A 21200-nucleotide genomic window follows, 5' to 3' on the forward strand; every position below is an offset into this window, starting at 1 on the left:
GGACCTCCTGCCCCTCTCACACATAATTCATCCTTCTATACTTGAGACTGAATTATTATTAGAGTATCAGGATAACCTCCAACAACAGGACCCTCAACATCAACATATACACAAATATCATATCATTACAGGATATCTCCACGAGACTCATACCATGCTCATATTCCTCAACTCATATTATACAATTACAAAATCTCCCCAAAATACTAGTATCAGGATAACCTCCAACAACAGGACCTTCAACATCAACATATACACTAATACCATATCATTACAGAATCTCTCCACGAGACTCATACCATGCTCATATTCCTCAACTCATATTATACCATTACAAAATCTCTGCATAATACTCATATCATGTTCATATGCATAAATTAAAATCCAATATAATAAAATACAATCATCACAGAAATCATACAAAATGAATATGTCACAAAATAAATTAACAATACTAAAATATCACCATAAATGGTCACCGGAGAAGAATCAAATGTTTGACGAATCAAACTCACAAACTTATTGGATTTGACCAGGGCTGCTCTATGATCAGGGATTTACCAACTCCGGTTTTTAGGATTCCTCTATCCTACCATCACAATTATAATTCATAATTCCATATCTACCACAATAACATGAATTCATCAAAAAATTTCATTTCAACAAGATATATTGCACAATAATTTAACAGTACATAATCTGTTCAAAAAGATTTAAGTTAAAAACTTGTCGAGTAGACTTCCACGAAAGAGAGGTGCGTCATAATGGACAACATATAATATTAACACAAAAATTCAATATAGATAGATATACAATAACATATGTTTTTCATTAACAGTATTCACACATAATTTCTAGACATGAATAGTAATAAAACAATACTAGATCATAATATAAAAGCTTAGAAAGGTTAGCTCCCCTACCTTTGTTCCAGACTTAATCTCTTACTCAAAATTTGTTTCCCCGAAAACCCTCCAGAACCTCTACTCTTCTTGCAACTAAAAATTTCTTCTTAACTCTTTCTTCTCTATTTCTCACTTGATTCTTCCTCTCTTTATGCAGAATAACCTCCCCTCTCATGGCTATTTATAGTCCAAAATTTTTACTATTTAACAATTTTTTAATATTATTTATTATTTTATAATATTATCTTACTATATTAATATTTTAATCACCAGTTGGCATATTGGATTTCTCAATAATGTCTTCAAACGTGGAGTGCTTATCTACTATCAATATTTTAAATTTTTTTTAAAACAAAAAGGTAGAAAAAAGTTTGAACCCATGTTATTGAAATCACCACAATTTTCTACCATTTAAGCTATCAAAATTTCTTATTTAGCTTTTCACATTTTATTTTTACATAAACTTATTATATTTTCCATTCAAAAAAAATTTATTACTACTAGTAATAAAATTGTTACTATTAAGACAAATATTTTTGATGGGTCTTATATAGTTATTAATGACTAAATAACTGTTAATGACTAAAAAATGAATAAATTAAGTTTACCATTATTAGTTGTCAGCTAACTATATGAATTTTTTTAATTAAGTGATAAGGGTTAAAATGAAAATAATGTAAGATGGAGTATGAGTAGGTGACATTATTAAATCGTATTAACGAGTGAAGTCAAATAATATTTTAGGTTGTGAATTAAAAAACATAGTACACCTTTTAAGGACCCACACACACACACACACACATATATATATATATATATATATATATATATATATATATATATATATATATATATATATTATGTGTGAGTTAGAAATTAAGATATTCTCCCATTGTAGATCTTTTCTTCACGGTATACACTTTTATTTATATAGATAATATGGTCTACTGTAATAATTTAAAATTTAGTTTTCAAAAAATCGAAGATGAAATTTGATTTCCGAAAAATCGAATACCGTGTTAGTTTTCAATTTAAAATTTTGTTTTTATTTAAAAATAAAGGACAATGATGGAAAAATTAAAGAAAAAATAAACTAAAATAAAATAATTTGAAAATTAAGTAACTAAAAAAATGAATATTTTGAAAATAAAAGTTTAGAAAAATAAAAATAAAATTGAAAATTCAAAAAGATAAATATGTCGAACTATAATATTTTAGAAAAGAAATATTAAAGAATAGTAATTTAGAAAAATAAATTTAGTATTTTTGTATGTTTAGTAGTATATCTTAAAACCAAAGATAATTTGAATATATCTTTCTCTCTTTAGTAGTCTCTTAAGCTTTTGGAGAAAATCATAACGAAATTTTGAGTTTTATAGCAAACAATTGAGACTCCTATTTTCTTTAGAATTTTATTAGAATACATGTTTCAATATGTTCAATAGTTTATCATAATTTAGGAGTTGGTGTTAATGTCAATTTAATACATATTTCTCTCTCATCCTTTAAAATGTTTTTTAATAACAATTTCATGATGAATTTGTGAACTTTGAAACATACAATGTTGTCTCAATGTACAAAGATTGAATATGACAAAATGAGTTATAATTCTCTGATGATTTAATTAAACTACTATAATAATTTACTTTGGATGATTTATCTAAAATAGCCACCATAATGAAAATTTTAAATAGTTATGATTTTACCTACACATTTTACAACCCAATAACAATGGTAATCCAACATGATTGGACTTATCAAGGATTACATAATCTAATTACTCCAATATAGTATGTTATTCACTTAAATCAATTAACAAATAAATTGTCCAGGAATACTTACATATCAAGTATGATATCAATGTTGCATGAATGCTCAATCATTGAAAAATTGATGGCATACCCCTTAGTTAGTAGCCAAACACACTAAAAAAGAGTTGAAGTCATTTGTGGAAGGTGGACCCAAACTCTTGTTATCATGGGTCATCAATGAGTCCCTTGTAGGTCAAGCCTTGTATAACGAGTCAAATAGTTTATGATTTCTTTTGGGCCTTGGGTTGTAGTGTAAGGTTTTAGGTCTAGAGGGATGAACCAACATGGATCTAGAGTAAAAACTTAACTTGGTGAGCAAACCTTTTAGAAACTCGTTGGCCCTTAGCTAGAGTAGTCTCCAAGTTGTTATCTTTTTCAAGACACATACTTTTGTCATGTGGCATGCTCATAATGAAGAGAATTTCTCCTTAGTAATGGTCAAGTGTCATGCTCCTAATGGAGATGATTTCTTCTTAGTAGTGACCATATGTCATCCTCTTAATGGAGAGGGTTTTACCTTGGTCTCCAAATTAAAGTATTGGGGTTTTAATTTTACAATTTGAAAACACATTTAGGATTACCTAAGAGGTGTCTTTCCCAAGCAAATTTACCTTTGAATTAAGTATTGTTATGATGTCAAATTTGTGTCATATTACTTAACTTAGGTCACCAAGGCTAGAACACCACATTTTTGTTTTCTTTAGTCATCATTCCTTAAGAGTTGATCAAACCTCTATCAAGAGCACATTAAACACCAAGGCGATCTCTTATCTTACTTGAGTCATATAGCTTGGAGGTAGTGCTGTCAAAACGGGTTGGAACAACCCGTGAGCAAACCCTGTCCACCACGAATTCAGGCCGAGTTGGGTTGAATTTTTTTTTGAAATTTCGATACGGGCTAATTTTGAACTCGGCTCATCCGAGTTGAACTTGTACTGAGCTAGATTGACTCAATAACCCACATAATTTTTCTAATAAGTATGTTTTGTTGGGTTAGTCAATTTACAAAATATTGAAATCAAGACTCGCATGTAATTATTTTTGTATGAAACAATTTGACAACATGAAAAATCCATAAATCTATACCTAATAACTCAATTTTTATACAAAAACAATTTTGAATCGATATGAATCTACTAAAAATTTTGTTGAAAAGATTTTATGATTTCTTTGTGTGAATGAAATCTTATGTTTGATTAATCATAAATATAGTTTATGATCATTCCTCTTTATTTATATTTGAATTGTAATTTTTTTGTTATTTTTATTAATTAAAAAAAATTGTGATTAAATGAGTCAATACATCAACCTGTGGTGAGTTGGGTTAGGTTTCAATTTTGTCGGCTCGCTGATAAGTGAACCGGATTAGATTAACTCATTAATTAGTCAATACATTGTGGATCGAACCAAGTTGAACAAGGTGGTCTGTTTTGACAATACTACTTGGAGAAGAAGCTACCATCTTTTCACATATCAAACTAACCATATATGCACCATATTCCCACCACCATTATGCTTCCATAACTACTAACCCATTGGAAGTTTCCATAGTATTTAAGTTATTGGATGAGCTTATTCCATAAAAAAACGATTCAAGTTTTATACCTAAGCGTGCGTTGTAAAGAATCTCATAACAATATTAAACAATTTATTCAAACCAAAGATCTACCTAAAAAACCTAGAAGAAATTATTATGACTTATAAGACACTACCTATATCAACCATCACAACATAGTTCCATGTTTGATTTAGTGTTTATTCATTTCATCTCAAATATATTTATGTTAATCTAATTTGATATCTTTCACTTAAAAATTTTAAATGAAATTTTAATTACTCTCAACTAAATATTCAAATATTTTTTTGGCAACTTTTTTATTTGTAAGTTACTTCATTTCAATTATCATTCCAAAATTTTATTAATTTATATCAAATAAAATTTCAAATTTCTTACTTATATGATTTTATAATTAATTTATATTCATGAGTATAATTATTATAATAACGATGATAATAACAATAATAGATAAAAAGGAGAAATAACGTTACTTAAAAAAATACTTCTACAAATTATTATGTTTCTTTGCATAATTGTTTTATTTTATTTTTTCAATTTATCAACATTTTAGTTATTATATTCACTGTTTACAAATTAATAATTTATACAAATACTTCGCACTGTTTTTTACAACTATTTCTTTCTTTTTTAACAATCTTTTCTTATTCACACGTTTAAAAAAAATTACAAATGGTTTAAAATATATGCATTTATAAATAATTATTTTTATAAATTATTATATTCTCTGCAGTTATTTTTATAAATTAATATTTTTAAACCAATTGTGTTTTAATATTTTCTTAAAATAATTCATTTCTTCCATTTTAAATTTAAAAACACAAAATATTAAAACCCAATTCAAAATTCAAATCCGTGGGAAATCAAATTTCGACTTATCTTTTTTACTAGAATTCAATAACTTCGTTCATAATTTAACTTTTCAAAGATGGAAAAAGTTGAATATGTATAATAAAGTATGTTATTTGCGTAAATAATTGACAGAATAAATTATTAAAAAAGAAACCAAAGTGTGTTAATTGAGTGAAAAAATCCCCATTATATTTTTGTTAAGTAATTTTATTCTAAATTTAAAAAATAGAGAAAAACCACACCATAAAGAAAGTAAATAGAGGAGAGAATTCGACCCATTATTATTCAAAGGAATTCTCAGCGCGCCAAAGGCATTAGTTAAAACGCGCGTGACAGTGACGCGGCAATTATTAAACCCTAGAACAGGCACTCTTCATGCCACCTCTCTCCTTATTTCGCAAGACGCAAACGCTCTTGGCCGTTAGTTACGAGGTCTCTTTCCAATTGTCAGCGTCAATCTCTTTTTCTATTTTCCATTTTTTATTTTTCCGCATAAAAAATTACTAGAGGGAGAGATAAATTCCATGCCACTCTCCCACCAGAACCTCCCTTTTCCCTCTTTCGCCGTTGATGGTGCTTGCTGCCGGAACTTCCGCCGTGGATGGACGACGGCGATCCTTCCCTGTCCGATAAAGAGGAGGAGAACGATGAGGAAGACGTGGCAGACATTCTGTTGCGAATTCCGATCGTCGATGCTCCCATACTCGTCTTTGTTTGCTTTCACAAGGCTTTTCGCTCTGAACTCGATCACCTTCGTCTCTTGGCGGAAACGGCGTCGTTGGAGAACGAGCCACGCCGTTGCCACCAACTGATCCTTCTGCTTCAACGTAGGTTCCAGTTTCTGAAATTAGCACATAAGTATCACTGTGCTGCGGAAGACGAGGTCAGTTTCAGTCTACGCTCTGTTTCGTTGCTAAGAAATATATGTTGTTGACGAAATACACGTTACTTGTGAAAGTAGTTTAGTTTGTAATTAACAGTTAAAATGATCAAGTATTGAGTGCTATTGTTTCAGCTATGATTTCCAACTTTGCTACTGCAAATGAGGCAGCAAAATATAATTTGTTTGTGTCCAGATTCTCCTGTTAGTTTGAGTAATTTGATAAATGAACCCTTGATTTCAAACTTCATTATTTCTTTCTTAAAATGCTTGATTCTTATGTGCTAAATCCCTTTACTCATCTTCTGGGTAAGTTTTAATTAATTAATTAATTTGTTAATTTTATGTTTTGACGGTGAACTGTAGGATATAGACATGAGGCAAAAAATAAATAAAATTGCATTACCTACCCAACCAAGCGATGGAGAGAAAAATGTAGGTATAACAGGTGATATGTGGTGATAGGAAGAGACATAAGAGACAGAGTTCATGGGATATTTGATATATAGTAATGTCTAGAGAATTAACCTACTTTTGGTTACGCTTTAATAGAGATTATACTTCTTTTAAATTAATTTATATACACACATTTACTGAATTATTTAAGGTGATTCGGATTTGATTATGCTTATCTTTTCATTTTTGAAATAACAATTTATATTTATATTTTATTTTTTATATGAAATGAATGTAAAATTTATGTCTTAAATTTATTCATATTAGGTAATACATATTGTTCTGGTACCATGTTTATTCAAATATGTATTAAATAATATTTTATAAAAAATTGTATTATTAAGAATTTAATGTAAAAAGAAGACATAATTTTTCTCTTCAATACCGAATAACAATTAAGAAAACTATAATTTTATTAATTCCAAAATAAAGTAAAAATAGAATAAAATAATTTTATAATTTAAAATAAGAATTTATATAAAGCTAAAAATAGATATAAAGATATTTATTTTTTTGTTCATTTTTAATTTAAAAAATTTAAAAATATTTATGTTACTATAGACATATTAGATACATGTTTGACTAATCTAAATATTACAAGTCAGAAACTAAATTTAATAATATTCATGGATACTTTATTTGTCTTATCTAGGTATACAATTATTGAGTTGGGATGCAAAAATAATATTCTTACTGCTGCTGCTACTGGTGTTTCACTTATGTAGTTTTCAGTATTTTTTGTTTTTTACAAGGAAAATTAAATAAGAAATGTCAAATCCTAAAATTAACTGTGACAAAATGATCTTTTTTTGACTTTTTACATGTTGGTACCTATCGACTAATGTTGATGGTACACTTGGATTGCCACTAGTTGAGTAACTGATCAATACAATTATTAATTAATAAAAACATTGTTTTATTATAAAATTCTCTAATTCCTAAAATTAAATAAAACTCAAATAAGTCTTTGAAATTTTTAAGGTTTCATTAAGCCTTCAAAGTTAATCAATTATTTTTTCATGTTATCGCTAACCATATGCCATTATTATAATTTAACTTTACCCTACAGTAAAAAAGAAGTTAATTTCAAAGGTTTAAATGAAACTCTAGATAATTTCAGGGACTAGTTTGAGTTTTTCTTTGTTCAAGGGAATATGAAAGTGAGATGCAATTTTAAGAACTAAATTGACCTTTTCTCGTTCTATTCCTATTCAATCATCTCTACAAACAAAAGTATGGAAAGAGGATTGCATTGCCTTCTTTTCTCGCTCGATACGTTTCTCAAATATTTGTCTTCATGACTGCAAGCGCATGTTTGGAGCTGAAATGCCTGTCTGTGACAACTGACGATGAGCTTTGTGATTGTTATCTCTAGTCAAGTTGACACTTCTGAATATCAATTTTGAAACTTTTTTGGCAGGTTATCTTTCTTGCACTGGATGCTCATGTGAAAAATGTCGTTTGTACATATTCGCTTGAACATAACAGCACCTCGGAGCTTTTTGGATCTGTTTTCCACTTCTTGGAAGAGCTGATGGTTCCTAAAGAGAATATTTCGAAGCTGTTCCAAGAACTTGTGTACTGTATTGGTATCTTGCAAACCTGCATCTACAAACATATGCTGAAAGAAGAAAAACAGGTGGCTGTTTGCTATTTTTTGTGATTTATGAAAATATACTCTAGTTACATGAAATGTTCTTCCGTCATTTTTTACTGACAGAAAGGCATTTATTTGGTTAATTTGTTTCGCTTTTGTTTTGTTTAATTCCCATTAATCTGAACCTATTGTGAAAGATACTTGCTTCATTAAGTGCAGTTTAAACACGTTCCATTAATTTGTTGACATCAACACTGGATTATTGCATATAATACAATTTTTTGTAATATACTTCCTCTGATTCTTAATGTAAGACATTTTTAATATAAACACACTATCAATGAAAAGAATTAATTTAGTTTAATTTTTAATATTTCGAATTAGCTTTTGTTATTAATCTAATAAACTTTTATTACTATTGATTTATACAAAACACAAATACTTATAATATTTGATAGGAGTAAATGAGAAAAATAATATAAAATCGTATTTAAATTATAGAAGGGTTTCTAAAAGGGGTCGATAGTTTCTTCTAAAATATGTCTTGTAAGAATTGGAGGAAATATTTGATTTTTTGCTTCCATTTTTCTTATGGGATACAGACCATGATGTTGAAAGCAACTATACTGGGAAATTAGCGCTATCTTGTAATGAGTAGGTAGGCACTTTTATCTTGTTAAAAAAGATCAAACTGCCCCAAAGCCCTTTACTGCATTATTGCGAAAGCTAACTTCTCTTTGTTATCATGACTACTCTTTTTAAGTTGTTATTGGTAGATTTTATGGTGATATAGTGTATTTTATTAGAAATAAGGAGCTTTTGGGAGAAACACTATACATTACTCCTAATTAACTTGTGTAGTAAATGTTTAAGAACAGAGGCGAATAAAGGACTGACCACGCAGCTAATTATTTTTCGTAATTATAACTGACTAATTATAGCATTGCTGTATAAGAAAACAAATCTATATTAATATGCTAACTAGTCTTGATGAGTATTATGACATTCTCTTAACTTGGAGCTTACTCAGGTCACAGCTTGTTATGAATAGATTCACTTGAAGAAAACAACTAACAATATATGGTAAAATGCAAAAAAGCCTGCTTTCAACTTTAGTTATGTACACTTTATCAAGTGGTCAAACCGTCCATCTTTATCACTGAAGACTCTTAATTGAGTGATCGAGTTAAGATCTATTTTCGCTGACATTTGAAAAGGACGAGAACTCATTCTTTCTTTATTGAATGTGCAAGACAAAACCTATGTTCAACAGACGTTAATCCGACCAATGAAAGTGTTCACGTTGGTGTCAATTATGACTAGCTATTTGGCTTGGTACACCTTTATCTTAGATGCATGGTTAAAATTTAGTTTTGCAGCAATTAATTTCTTGTACATATGCTTTGTCAATTTCAACTATCTGCATCACTACGTTCATTCTAGGATAAGAAAACGTATGATGGGGAAAAACAAGACAAACAAGCAATACTAAATTACATTTTGTGGCGTATTTTAAATTATGACCGTATTATCTAATGTGTGTGTGTGTGTGTATATTTACGTGAGCAAGTATATAGACAGTCTGGAATTCTGAAACTCGTATTATCAATTTTGTGCACTACTGCTACTGCAGGTTTTTCCCCTGTTGATGGAGAAATTATCAACTGAAGAACAGGCCTCTCTTGTGTGGCAATTCATATGTAGTGTTCCTATAATGTTGCTGGAGGAAGTTTTGCCATGGATGGTATCCTTCCTTTCTGCAAGTAAGCAATCAGAAGTTACCCAGTGTTTAAGTGAAATCGTTCCAATGGAAAAAGCCCTGCAAGAGGTAGGCCACACAGTTCAGTAATTCATGTATTTGAATAAACTTCCTTTTTATACTAACTTAGATACCATTATGAAGGTTTTGGTTTCTTGGCTTAGAAGCAACAAACAAACCTTTACTGAGACCTGTTTTCAGAGTGGAGAATTTCAAGGTGTTGAGGGTTTCCTACATATAGAAAGATCACTAGAGCTGAGTTCTATTAGGAAAAGCGAAGAAACTTCAAGTATGACGGAAGTTAATGGCCGAGAAATAGAAGATGGGGCCAACCAGGTTAACGTCCTTCATTTTTGGCATAATGCCATCAAGAAAGATTTGAAAGAAATTCTGAAAGAACTTTACCTACTAAGAAAATCCAGCTGTTTTCAGAATTTAGACTCAGTACTTATCCAACTAAAGTTCTTTGCCGATGTCCTCATCTTCTATAGGTAGTGCTTCTGACAATTTTTTTTTGGCGTGACTGGAATCTGACTAATTTGTTTTATGTTATTTACTAAAGTTCCTGTAGGTCTATTCTTCTCTGCTATCTAAAATGCTTATTATTGTAGTTCTCAATCGTCTAATTACTTGATGTAATTCAATTATTACAGCAATGCTCAGAAAAAATTCTTTAATCCTGTACTGAGTAAATATGCTTATGGCTGGTTGTCCAAGTCTATTGAACAATTTCTGAGTGAAAGTAACATTGAAGATATACAACAGTTGCTATTCTATAACTCAGAAAGTGGAATACCTTTGACCAAGTTCGTAGAGAAGCTTTGCCGAAAACTTGAATCATTTGTGTCAGGAGTCAACAAACAATTTGCTTTTCAAGAAAATGAGGTATAATATTTAAATCACTAATTTCATTACCTGGGAAGGCAGGGAATGAAATTAGTAATATGGTATCATTTTTTTTATTAAGATAGCAAGTAGAGTACCTAACCTATCCACTTAATAAAAAACATTGATGTAATGTTCTCATCCATGAAAATTTTCTTACTCTCAGAGAATAGAACAAATCTCTATTTGTTTTAGAAAATCAATTTTTAGACTTTCATATTTTTTCAACAAATTGAGTTTCCTACCCGAGAGGGATGCTACATGCTAACATATAAAAGAGTTACCAATTTGGAACCCTTATGTTTTTTATCAGGTGTTTACCATATTTAGAAAGAACTGCAGAAATGGAATGCAAGAGAGACTTCTAAGCTTGAGCCTACATATGATGCCTCTGGGGTTGCTCAAATGTGTTATAACTTGGTTTTCAGTTCGATTGTCTGAAAAAGAGTCCAGGTCAATTCTCTATTGCATAAAGAAAGGAAACAATTCTGTCTGTAAAGCTTTTTCATCATTGTTACATGAGTGGTTCCGCATTGGTTATTCAGGTAAAACCTCTATTGAAAAATTCAGACTAGACTTGCAAACCATGTTCAAAAGAAGATGCTTTAAGTCACCTGAACAAATTAAGGAAGCTCATGGATTTTCTTTCTTAAATTCTGAGAAGCAGCTTTATAAAATCTCAGACCAGAATTCTTTGTCCTGTTCCTCCTCATCTGGATCCAGTAATGTAAACAAGCATGAGATACCATATTCTATAGGAATTAATCTGCACATATTTTTTCCTGCCACAGTTGGGAAGTTATATCAGTATCCTGCATTACATGCAGCAGAACTATCTTCTATTTCCTTTCTTGATGATCCGAAACCAATTGACCTAATATTTTTCTTTCACAAAGCTATCAAGAAAGATTTGGAGTTCCTAGTTCTTGGCTCAGCCCAGCTAGAAAAAAATGGTAAGTTGCTTATGGATTTCCAAAAACGATTCCATCTCATATATTTTCTTCATCAAATCCACAGTGATGCTGAGGATGAGATAGTTTTTCCAGCCTTGGAGGCAAGAGGAAAACTAAAAAACATTAGCCATGCCTACACTTTTGATCACAAACATGAAATTGAACACTTCAATAAAATATCTCACATCCTTGATAAGATGTCTAGATTACATCTTTCAGTTTCTACAACTGATTCAAATGTAAAGGAGGCGGGACTGAGGAGGTATCAGCATTTATGCAGGAAGCTGCAAGAAATGTGCAAATCAATGCATACATCGCTTTCCAATCATATAAACCGTGAGGAAATAGAAATTTGGCCTATAATTAGAAAATTCTTCACAAATCAGGAGCAAGGGAAGATCATGGGATGCATGCTTGGAAGAATAAGAGCAGAAATATTACAAGATATGATACCTTGGCTAATGGCATCTTTGACACAGGAAGAACAACACGTTTCAATGTTCTTATGGTCCATGGCTACTAAAAATACAATGTTTGGTGAATGGTTAGGTGAATGGTGGGATGGGTACAGTTTAGCTAAGGTAACGGAGGGCTCAAATGATGCCCCTCCTCAGCCTGTTGAGCCAATGGAGATCATATCCAAATATTTATCTGAAGAAATTCTAAATGAATTGCAAGAAGAATCATCTGCCAACAAGAGCATAAATTTTTTGGAGAAGGATCGTGTCGGTGATAATGTTGAGCTGTCTAACTGCAACCACAATGATAATGTTAAGGTTCATAATGCAGAAAAAGAAGATAATCAATGTTCAAAAAGCACAAATCAATTTCATGATCACGACAAACATGCTTGCAATGAGGTAGCAGACTTCATGAATCCGGTAGTCAATGTAGGTAAGTCGTCTAAGCTTTGTGACGAGTCTGGGCGTTATGACCGACTTTTGAAATTGAGCCAAGATGATCTGGAGACTGTGATAAGAAGGGTGTCTCGTGACTCTTGCTTAGATCCTCAGAAAAAGTCGTACATAATACAGAACCTACTGATGAGGTTGGTTTTATTGGTTATTTTCTGGTGTTCTTTTTTTAGATGTCAGTTAAAAATCCATTCACATGCCTTCACCTAACATCTGAAGCTTATGGGAGAGTTGGTAAATGACATGGTTTTAGATCCTTTATAACCAACTTAAGCTTTTGAAAGAGTTGGGAAACTACAGTTTCATCTTCAATTTTAGCGTAACAATTTATCAGTACCCGGTTGGTTTCATTTGTCAGTTTTACTGCTGAATGATCCTTTAGACAATTTTTTCAAATTTTAAAATAAGCTAATTCTAACATTCAGTAATGACAAAGTTATGCAATTTAGCGTGATTTTCCTTACCATTAATATTTGGAATAGAGTAAACCTACCGTAGTCCTTGTGAATCAAATGATGCCTTGGATAGTTGATTGAATGCCTGTGAATTAGAAATGGGATACTGTAACACCAGTATAGAATATTGATATAGATTTGGCACCTACACATTTCTTAGCAGCCGGGATTCTACTGCGTAAATGAATATATTGAAATGTGATATGGGGAGCTAAATTGCAGCTTTCAGTAATTTATTTCACGCAACAGATCCGCTCGTGTGGAGTTTAACTTTACTTTCCACATAATTTCAGCCGTTGGATTATTAGCCAGCAGATCTCTTCTACAGAAGTCAGTATAAAAAATGATGAACCGGAATTTCCTGGGAAGCATCCATCGTACAGGGATCCTCTCAAACTAATCTACGGATGTAAACACTACAAGAGGAATTGTAAGCTTTTTGCTCCATGTTGCAACCAACTTCATACCTGCATACATTGTCATAACGACGAATCAGATCATTCAATTGATAGGTAAAATTATTGTGTTCAATTGATGTTTTAATTATGTTTAAAAAAATTAAATGTTTAATTTTTTGAACTGATAACTTCTATTTTGATCATTGGCCAATTGCCTAAATATATATAGAAAATCTATTACAAAGATGATGTGTATGAAGTGCTTGATGATTCAACCAATCGGTGCCACATGCTCAACAATTTCTTGCAATTTATCGATGGCAAAATATTACTGCAGAATCTGCAAATTATTTGATGATGAAAGGTAGTAGTAGCTTTGTTGGTCTTTTTCTATACTTTACCTTAATAGAAAATTTCATATTTTTGTCACTTTAATTCATTGGCGGGTTCTATGAAATTACCCATACTATAGAACATTCAATAGTTTTTGAGATTTGTGTGTCCGCGATTGCACACTAATCTCTTATTTTATGGTATAAATCCCACTAGTTAAAGAGATAATCGGAGTCTAGGAAGGAGCTAATAAATAATTAATTGACATCAGCAACTTAACGTAAAAACTGTTGATCAAAGGCCAAATATAACTACGTTATTGATTGGCGACTTTGTGTAACTATATAAACAATTTTGATTTTCATTGATAGTATTTAAATTATATGCTATCAGCTAGCAAATATGTGAATGCCTATTTTTAAAATTTGGGTTTTGAACTTAATTAAACCTCAATAAATAGGTTTGTAAGGTGAGAACTATCAAACTTAAAAATAGACTGAACTATAGATTTATAATAAACTCTATTACAATTTTAGAATATAAGTTTAGATTTTAAGTGAAAGAAAGAAAAGACTTGTATAATAAGGACTGTCCAAACTTTGAAAGATTACATTGGTTATATTTATAGTAAATGTTGAATGTCCACTCAGAGCTCATGTATTGATGGCTGCACTGTATGACGACCTTCCTTTTCTCTTTAGTCCGAAAACAGAGTGCAGTGATTTCTTTCACTCGAGGACACCACAGCACTAAAACCTGCCTCTACATGAAATAGAGCAATCTTGATCCATAAGTTTGTAGAATGCTAGCCATACTCTCTTCATCTTTTTTTATCTAGAAGACAAGAATGCTCTTGTATTTGCAGTAGTTGTTGATTTTGTCTACATAGTTACTAGTTTGCCCAGAAAGGTATTATTGTAGTTGCTAGTGTTAGTGTGCAATACATGATATCATTTTTCAAATGTGTGATATTTTGAATGTTGGAAAGTGATTATTTCCTCGATAAAATTGGATCCTAATCGGAAGTGGAAAAATTATTCCCATTATAATTAATTACCAGAAACAACAAAGGTCGACCCGAGTGTGTTTACATTTCTATGCTAAACTTCTCAATTTTTGTTACTGCTTCTTTAACAATTTATTTTAGCTATTGCTAATGAAAACCTCTTTTGAAATGGTCAACAGGGAAATCTACCATTGTCCTTACTGTAACCTGTGCCGAGTTGGAAAGGGTTTGGGTGTAGACTACTTTCACTGTATGAATTGCAATGCTTGTATGTCCCGTTCTCTTATGGCGCATACATGCAGGGAGAAACATTTAGAGGACTACTGTCCAATTTGTCATGAATATATTTTCACATCCTGCTCTCCTGTAAAAGCCCTCCCATGTGGTCATGTGATGCACTCAACATGTTTTCAGGTACTTCCTTGTATTTTTTTCCCCTCAAAAACATCCAACAAGTACAGAAACAACTTTAGTAGCATTTGTGAACGGTACTTTCAGGAATATACAAGCTTTAATTATATCTGCCCCATATGTAGCAAGTCACTTGGAGACATGCAGGTTAGTTATTATTCAATGTTATCACGTATCATATAATAGGATATATGTTGATCATATTGTTGAAAACTCGTTTGCCATTGAATTTCACATACTAACACGCACTGGAGAGAGTGAATTCATAAAATCCATATGAAGATACATTTTTCATATTGTTGGAAACACAGGTATATTTTAGGATGTTAGATGCGTTATTGGCTGAAGAGAGTATTTCCGATGAGATGTCAGGTCAAACTCAGGTTTGTGAGCTATTTTTGTTATTTATTGTGTGGTTTTTTCAAATGCATACTTTGATGGATCCTCCTATAAAGCTGCAGGCTATATTATGTAATGACTGTGAAAAGAAAGGATCAACTCCCTTCCACTGGCTCTACCACAAATGCCCTAGCTGTGGTTCCTACAACACCAGAGTTCTATGATTCCTCTCCATCAAGACCTGTTTTTAAACAATAGATTGTAAAACATTTAATCTTTATCTGCATTGCTTGTGCCTAAATAATCATCCCTTGTGGTCCATCACATTTAAATTATCTCTCTTTGCAAAACGCCAGAATAATCATGCATCTTTAGTTTGAAAAACACGAAATGTCATGACCGACAACTTTCTACAAGTAGACATTCGTTGTTCACTCTGTTTCATATATATATATATATATATATATATATATATATATATATATATATATATATATATATATATATTAACTTTAAATTAATTTATTATCTTATTGATTTCATTTTTCAACAATTATTTGCATAAATTATTAATAGATTGCTTTTAATTTTTTCAATGTGTATATAATTATAATAGTAATTTTGAGAGTCTAGCATGAAATTGGTTAAATCTCTCTGCAGACTTGATCTTTTCTTCAATGCTTAAACTCGTTATTTCCTAAACCCAATATCATCCTTAAATGTCACAAAATAAAATGTGATAAAGTAACATTGATTACAGTAAAAAAACATTGATTATTATATAATATAACTGACTTAAATATATTTTTATTACTTATCAATATAAATTTGTCCCTCAAGATATTGACATACGAATTAAAATATTATAAACTTAACTGAAAAATGAACTTTGATTATTTTTCATAAAGACTAATAAATAGAGTGGAAACGACAACAAACTATTCTTTTTATTTAGGGAATATTTTAGCATGCAGAGCATGTCAATTGCTTCTTTTTTTGCATAGTCTTGAAATAAAGTAATAGAAAGTAAAATGAACTCTCGTTATGCTTTTATAAAGTACCTGACCACTTCATACACACAGCTATGCAATTTGTTTGTATTTACAATCTACCAGCTAAAAGTAAACAAAAATAATAATAAAATGATAATATAAAATTATTGAAAAGTTTGCATGAGAAGAAGAATACTCGGATTTGTAAATTTATAACTTCTTTGTTTTATTTTTCTAAATTCCTCAAACAAATATGATTTGCTCAACTTCATATCTAGAGTTGTTTGATATCTTCTGTCGAATTTGATTAAAATGCTTCGTATGGAACAGATGCCTCTAAATAAAAATGTGTTTATCAAATGAAGACTTCTATACATATGTTAAGTATTATTTTCTATTAATATAATTGAAAATAGACACCTCATAAGATACTAGATGAGAGAGAAAAGTAAAGAAACATTCCCAGTACTTTCAGGACTTTAACTAAATGTAATACTATCATACTCGAAAACTTAACTCTAAAAAGGTTTAGCAACTAAGAACTGAAGAATTGTTTAGCACAAAGATTGATGAAATATCTAGTTTGGATTGTATTATTTGTCTTTGCATATAACCAATGCAATGGAAAGTATCTACATCTACAGAGAATGTTGTAAAGTCTATGAAAAAAATCTATCAAAAGCTTACCAAGAATAAAAGAATCCAAAAAGGAAACCTAGTATATCTTTTCATTTGATGTGGGAGAGGGAACATATTGCCCATTAGTTGACACTGGTAAGGCTAAAGCAGGCAGCAGCACTCTTCAATTCATTCTCAGAAACATCCTCTGTGCACTTTCTTATGTCTTTCAGTGATTCCTCTGAACTGCAGGCACAGATATACAAATACTGTATCAAATAAGAACATCTCATCTCACTTCAAGTTCATCATAACTACTTAAATTTCTACTACGCATTCCTTTTATGCAATTTCTGCATTGACTCTCAGCTGATTGTTTTGCTAACTAATTGAAGGTAAACTAAAATAAAATTGTTCCATTTCGATATTTTAGAGATGTATAGTTGCATTTTTATCCACGGTTTTTTCTTTCTGATTATAAAAATGATACATTGTTTTGAATCAGTTCCGATTATTTGGTTTTTATTCCTTAATTTCTTACATTGATATGGTGACAACTGTTTGAGAGGCCCTCAAATAAGCTATAGTCTACATATAAACTGCCTGAAACCGAAGGATTACTCTGATCTAAGATAAACACTCAACGAAAGTAAAAAAATAAAATGTAGACTGTAAATCAAATTAAAACCTTATTAAACGACGAAACTATGTTTTAGCTTTAAGAACATGTAAAAGTTGAAACTCAATCAACCTCATTTCTAACCAAATGAAAAACATGATTAATGAATCTACCTTGACTCGTAAGCTTCCTTGGAATAAATGTACGATTGTCTATCATCAAGTGAATCAAAAATGGGAGGCATGTCAACATAATCCTCAACAACATTTTGTTGAATGGGCAATGGCTGTGAAGAAAGCATTGGAGTTTGCATTCCTACAGAATTGTCATTATTTGAACAGGGGTACTGAACCCACAAAGGATTCATGGCATTATCCTTGGAATCTAAGTAGAGGGAGCTATAGTCCATACTGTTACTGTTGGAATAGGAATGTTGCTGTGACACAGAGAATGCAGTGACATTATTGTTGTAAGTGTTTGGTTGTGGAGTATGATGATTAAACAATGGGAGTGCATTATTGTTAGTACATGGTGTCATGCCCAATTCTAATTGTGAAGTAACATCATCCGGCAAGGGAGGAGGACGATGCTGTTGCTGTTGTTGCTGTTGCTGTTGCTGCCTACATATTTGAAGCTGTTGATAAACTGCATGAAGCTCTTCTTCTGCAAGCCATGTTTGGTATTGTAACCTACAAATCTCTTCCCAACAGCCATGCACAGGGTACTTATCCCTATAATTTGCTTGAATAATGATAGAGTCCATGGCTATTTTCTTCTGGTTAGGCTCCAAAATCTTCAATATCTTAACGATGTTGCTGACTCCAAAAAGCCTGTGGACATTGAGAAAAACCTTGGGTTGGTCTGCGGGGAAGTAGGGTGCAAGAAGGCATTCAGAAGTGCACTTTCTCCTCTGATGTTTGCATGCCGCACAGGCTTGGGTCGTGCCACCCTTAAGGGTCATTGTTGAATCCCCCAGCAGCTGCTATGTTGGGAGACGATGCTGCAACCCCTCGTTTCCACGGTGGTGATTTCAATGAATGGATGAAGAAAGAGAAGAACATTAGTGAGAGAGATGAAGGATGCAGTTAGAGGAAGAGAAAAAGATAGAGAGGTAAGAGTGGAATGGTAGCATGCTTTATTAATATGCGGATCTGTTGGGCATGGAAAGACCCAGTAAAACGCCAGGTGTAGGGACATGGTGTTTTCAAGAGTGATGCCGTTAGGGATAGGTTTGTGGAGAATGTGATAACTCCTAGGTTTTAGGGTTAAGTTCCATCTGCTCATTCTGTCTAGGTTGTTTTCTTTTTCTTTTTCTTTTTTGTTCTGCTGCTTCAGATTTTAAGCAGTAATATATTTTTTCATAGATTTTCCACACTGTGTTCTTATCATCCAAACAATCTATTCTTCAAATAACTTATCTTTTTACTAAATATTCTCTATTGTTTGCATGTCAACTATAGCGCAACTCACGTTTAATAGAAAACAACCATTTTTACTTTGCCTGCTGTTCACATTTCAGATTTAAATATGATTTTGACTGTCAAATTAGACTGTGTGATTGTGATGATTCTTTTTTAAAAAGATAAACTCGTGTATAAAATGTGATTTAAATATAGTTTTTATTTCGTTAAAATGTTACTTGTTATTTTCATGTTTTAAAATAAATCACTATTTTTAGTTTCTGATTTATTTTAAGATGCTCTTAGTGTTTCTATTGTTAGTCGTGAACAGATTCATAAGTTAAGTTGATTTGTTCTGCCTTTGTTTTTCTTTTGTTTGTTAGGATCGATTTGTTGAACTTCATATTTGCTTTTCTTTGTGTTTGTTGAAACGACTTTTACATTGAAAGAGGCTTTCTATTAAAACAAATGACAAATACAGATCTATTTTTAAACTTTCATAAATCTGTGTAATGTATTAATTAAATTAGTATATTTGTTCATTAATTTCATATATCATCTAATATGTTGTAATACCTAAGAAATTCCTAATCATTATTTTATAATCATTAAAAGATCTTAAGAAATTCCTATAATCATTATTAACCTTATGATAATATGAAAAATATCAATTATCACTTAGTTATAATGAAAACACATGATATTTTAAAACCTTTTTAAGATTATAACACTTTAGGTAAAACGTTGTGCAATGTTTTCATTAAATTAATATAATTGTAAATTAAAGTTAAGTAGTAGTGAAGAGAATTTTGTGTAGTGAAGAGATGATATGGGGACTTCTTCAATTTGAAACATGTTCATAATTCACGTTAATAAAAGGGGTAGCTTTTTGTGACTTTTGGTAATAAGTACTTTTATTATCTTGGAGCGAATCTTAATAAAATTCTTTACATATAAAAAATATCTATTTTATTTTATCTTATTGTATTTTTTTAATTTATTTTATCTTTTTCTAATAGACATTGTCCGGACTGAAATAGAAACTGAAAAAAGAAAATCTATAAAAATATATGAAATCGTTACTATAGTTTATTAAGAAAAATTATCGAAAATTTTAAAATAAGATAATTCGTGAAACCAAATCGGTTTCAAAAACTGACTTTGTTTTTAAGTATTCTCGTTCTAAATGAAAAATAGATTAACTTATTTTTTATTAAAAAGAAATTTTAATATGATTGATATTTTCAATTTTGAAATTTTAATATTGTTAATTGTTAAATAAATATGAAATTCAATATGATAAAAGAAATAATTATCAAACAAATTCAACCTTGTAACTGAAATAGTAACGGAATAAAAAAATTATAAAAATATATGAACTCGTCATCATAGTTTATTTAAAAAAATCATAAAAAAAAGACTGACTTTGTTTTGTTATGTATTCTCATTCCAATTCAAAACTAAAGAATAATATAGTTTTTATTAAAAATAAATGTTGATAGGATTGATATTTTTAATTTTAAAATTTTAATCGTTCTGTTATCAAGTAAATTTAAAACTCATCATGATAAAAAAAATTAATTATCAAAAAAATTCAAGATTTTACATAATAATTAGTAATTTTGAAATTATTACAAAATATTTAATTATCAAGTAAATCTATAATAATTAATTTTCAAGATTATTTTATGATAATCAAGCAAGTCCAAAACAATAATTAATTTTTAAAAAATATTATAAAAACTAATTATCATGTAAAGTTGAAAGTTAACGTGATAATCAAAATTTTATGTAAATAATTTTTTTTAATTATTGAACAAATCCAAAAAACTAAATTTTTTAAATATTATAAAAAATGTAATATGTAAATATGTTTTAAAAAAAACCTAGTGTATATAAAAGAACCCTACAAAATGCCAAGACAATAAGGATGCTTCTTCCTGCACTCTCATGTTTTTTTCTACACCACCAAAATTCTTAAATTCTCAATTTTATCCTTTATTAAAATATATTAAAAACTCTAGGAGTGCAGCTCTTCCTT

The 21200-nt window shown here is 30.5% G+C and overlaps 2 protein-coding genes across 4 annotated transcripts; one reads left to right on the forward strand and one right to left on the reverse strand.

Moving 5' to 3' along the window:
• The first annotated feature begins 5557 nt into the window (after nt 1–5557).
• Nucleotides 5558–15946, forward strand: LOC124834652 (zinc finger protein BRUTUS-like At1g18910). Of its 3 annotated transcripts, none has more exons than XM_047309399.2 (12): nt 5564–6027; nt 7901–8119; nt 9711–9905; nt 9981–10327; nt 10490–10721; nt 11035–12722; nt 13337–13555; nt 13671–13805; nt 14960–15194; nt 15279–15338; nt 15503–15574; nt 15647–15946. In XM_047309399.2, the coding sequence occupies exons 1-12, from the start codon at nt 5746–5748 to the stop codon at nt 15752–15754; spliced, it is 3792 nt and encodes a 1263-aa protein (XP_047165355.2). In that variant the 5' UTR covers nt 5564–5745; the 3' UTR covers nt 15755–15946. The 3 variants fall into 3 exon arrangements, with proteins under 3 accessions (XP_087961145.1, XP_047165355.2, XP_087961144.1); XM_088105018.1 differs by having other exon boundaries at nt 5567–6027; nt 15653–15946; XM_088105019.1 differs by lacking the exon at nt 13671–13805 and having other exon boundaries at nt 5558–6027.
• Nucleotides 15947–17193: 1247 nt separating this feature from the next.
• Nucleotides 17194–18841, reverse strand: LOC124834660 (LOB domain-containing protein 27-like). Its single transcript, XM_047309407.2, has 2 exons — nt 17933–18841; nt 17194–17386 (listed from the first exon to the last, which is right to left on the reverse strand). Exons 1-2 carry the CDS (start codon nt 18718–18720, stop codon nt 17284–17286), a joined length of 891 nt encoding a protein of 296 aa, XP_047165363.2. The 5' UTR covers nt 18721–18841; the 3' UTR covers nt 17194–17283.
• Between the last annotated feature and the right edge of the window lie 2359 nt (nt 18842–21200).

This window comes from Vigna umbellata, chromosome 1, assembly GCF_029865625.1.
Source record: "Vigna umbellata cultivar VRB3 chromosome 1, Vumbellata_1.0, whole genome shotgun sequence".
Lineage (NCBI taxonomy): Eukaryota > Viridiplantae > Streptophyta > Magnoliopsida > Fabales > Fabaceae > Vigna > Vigna umbellata.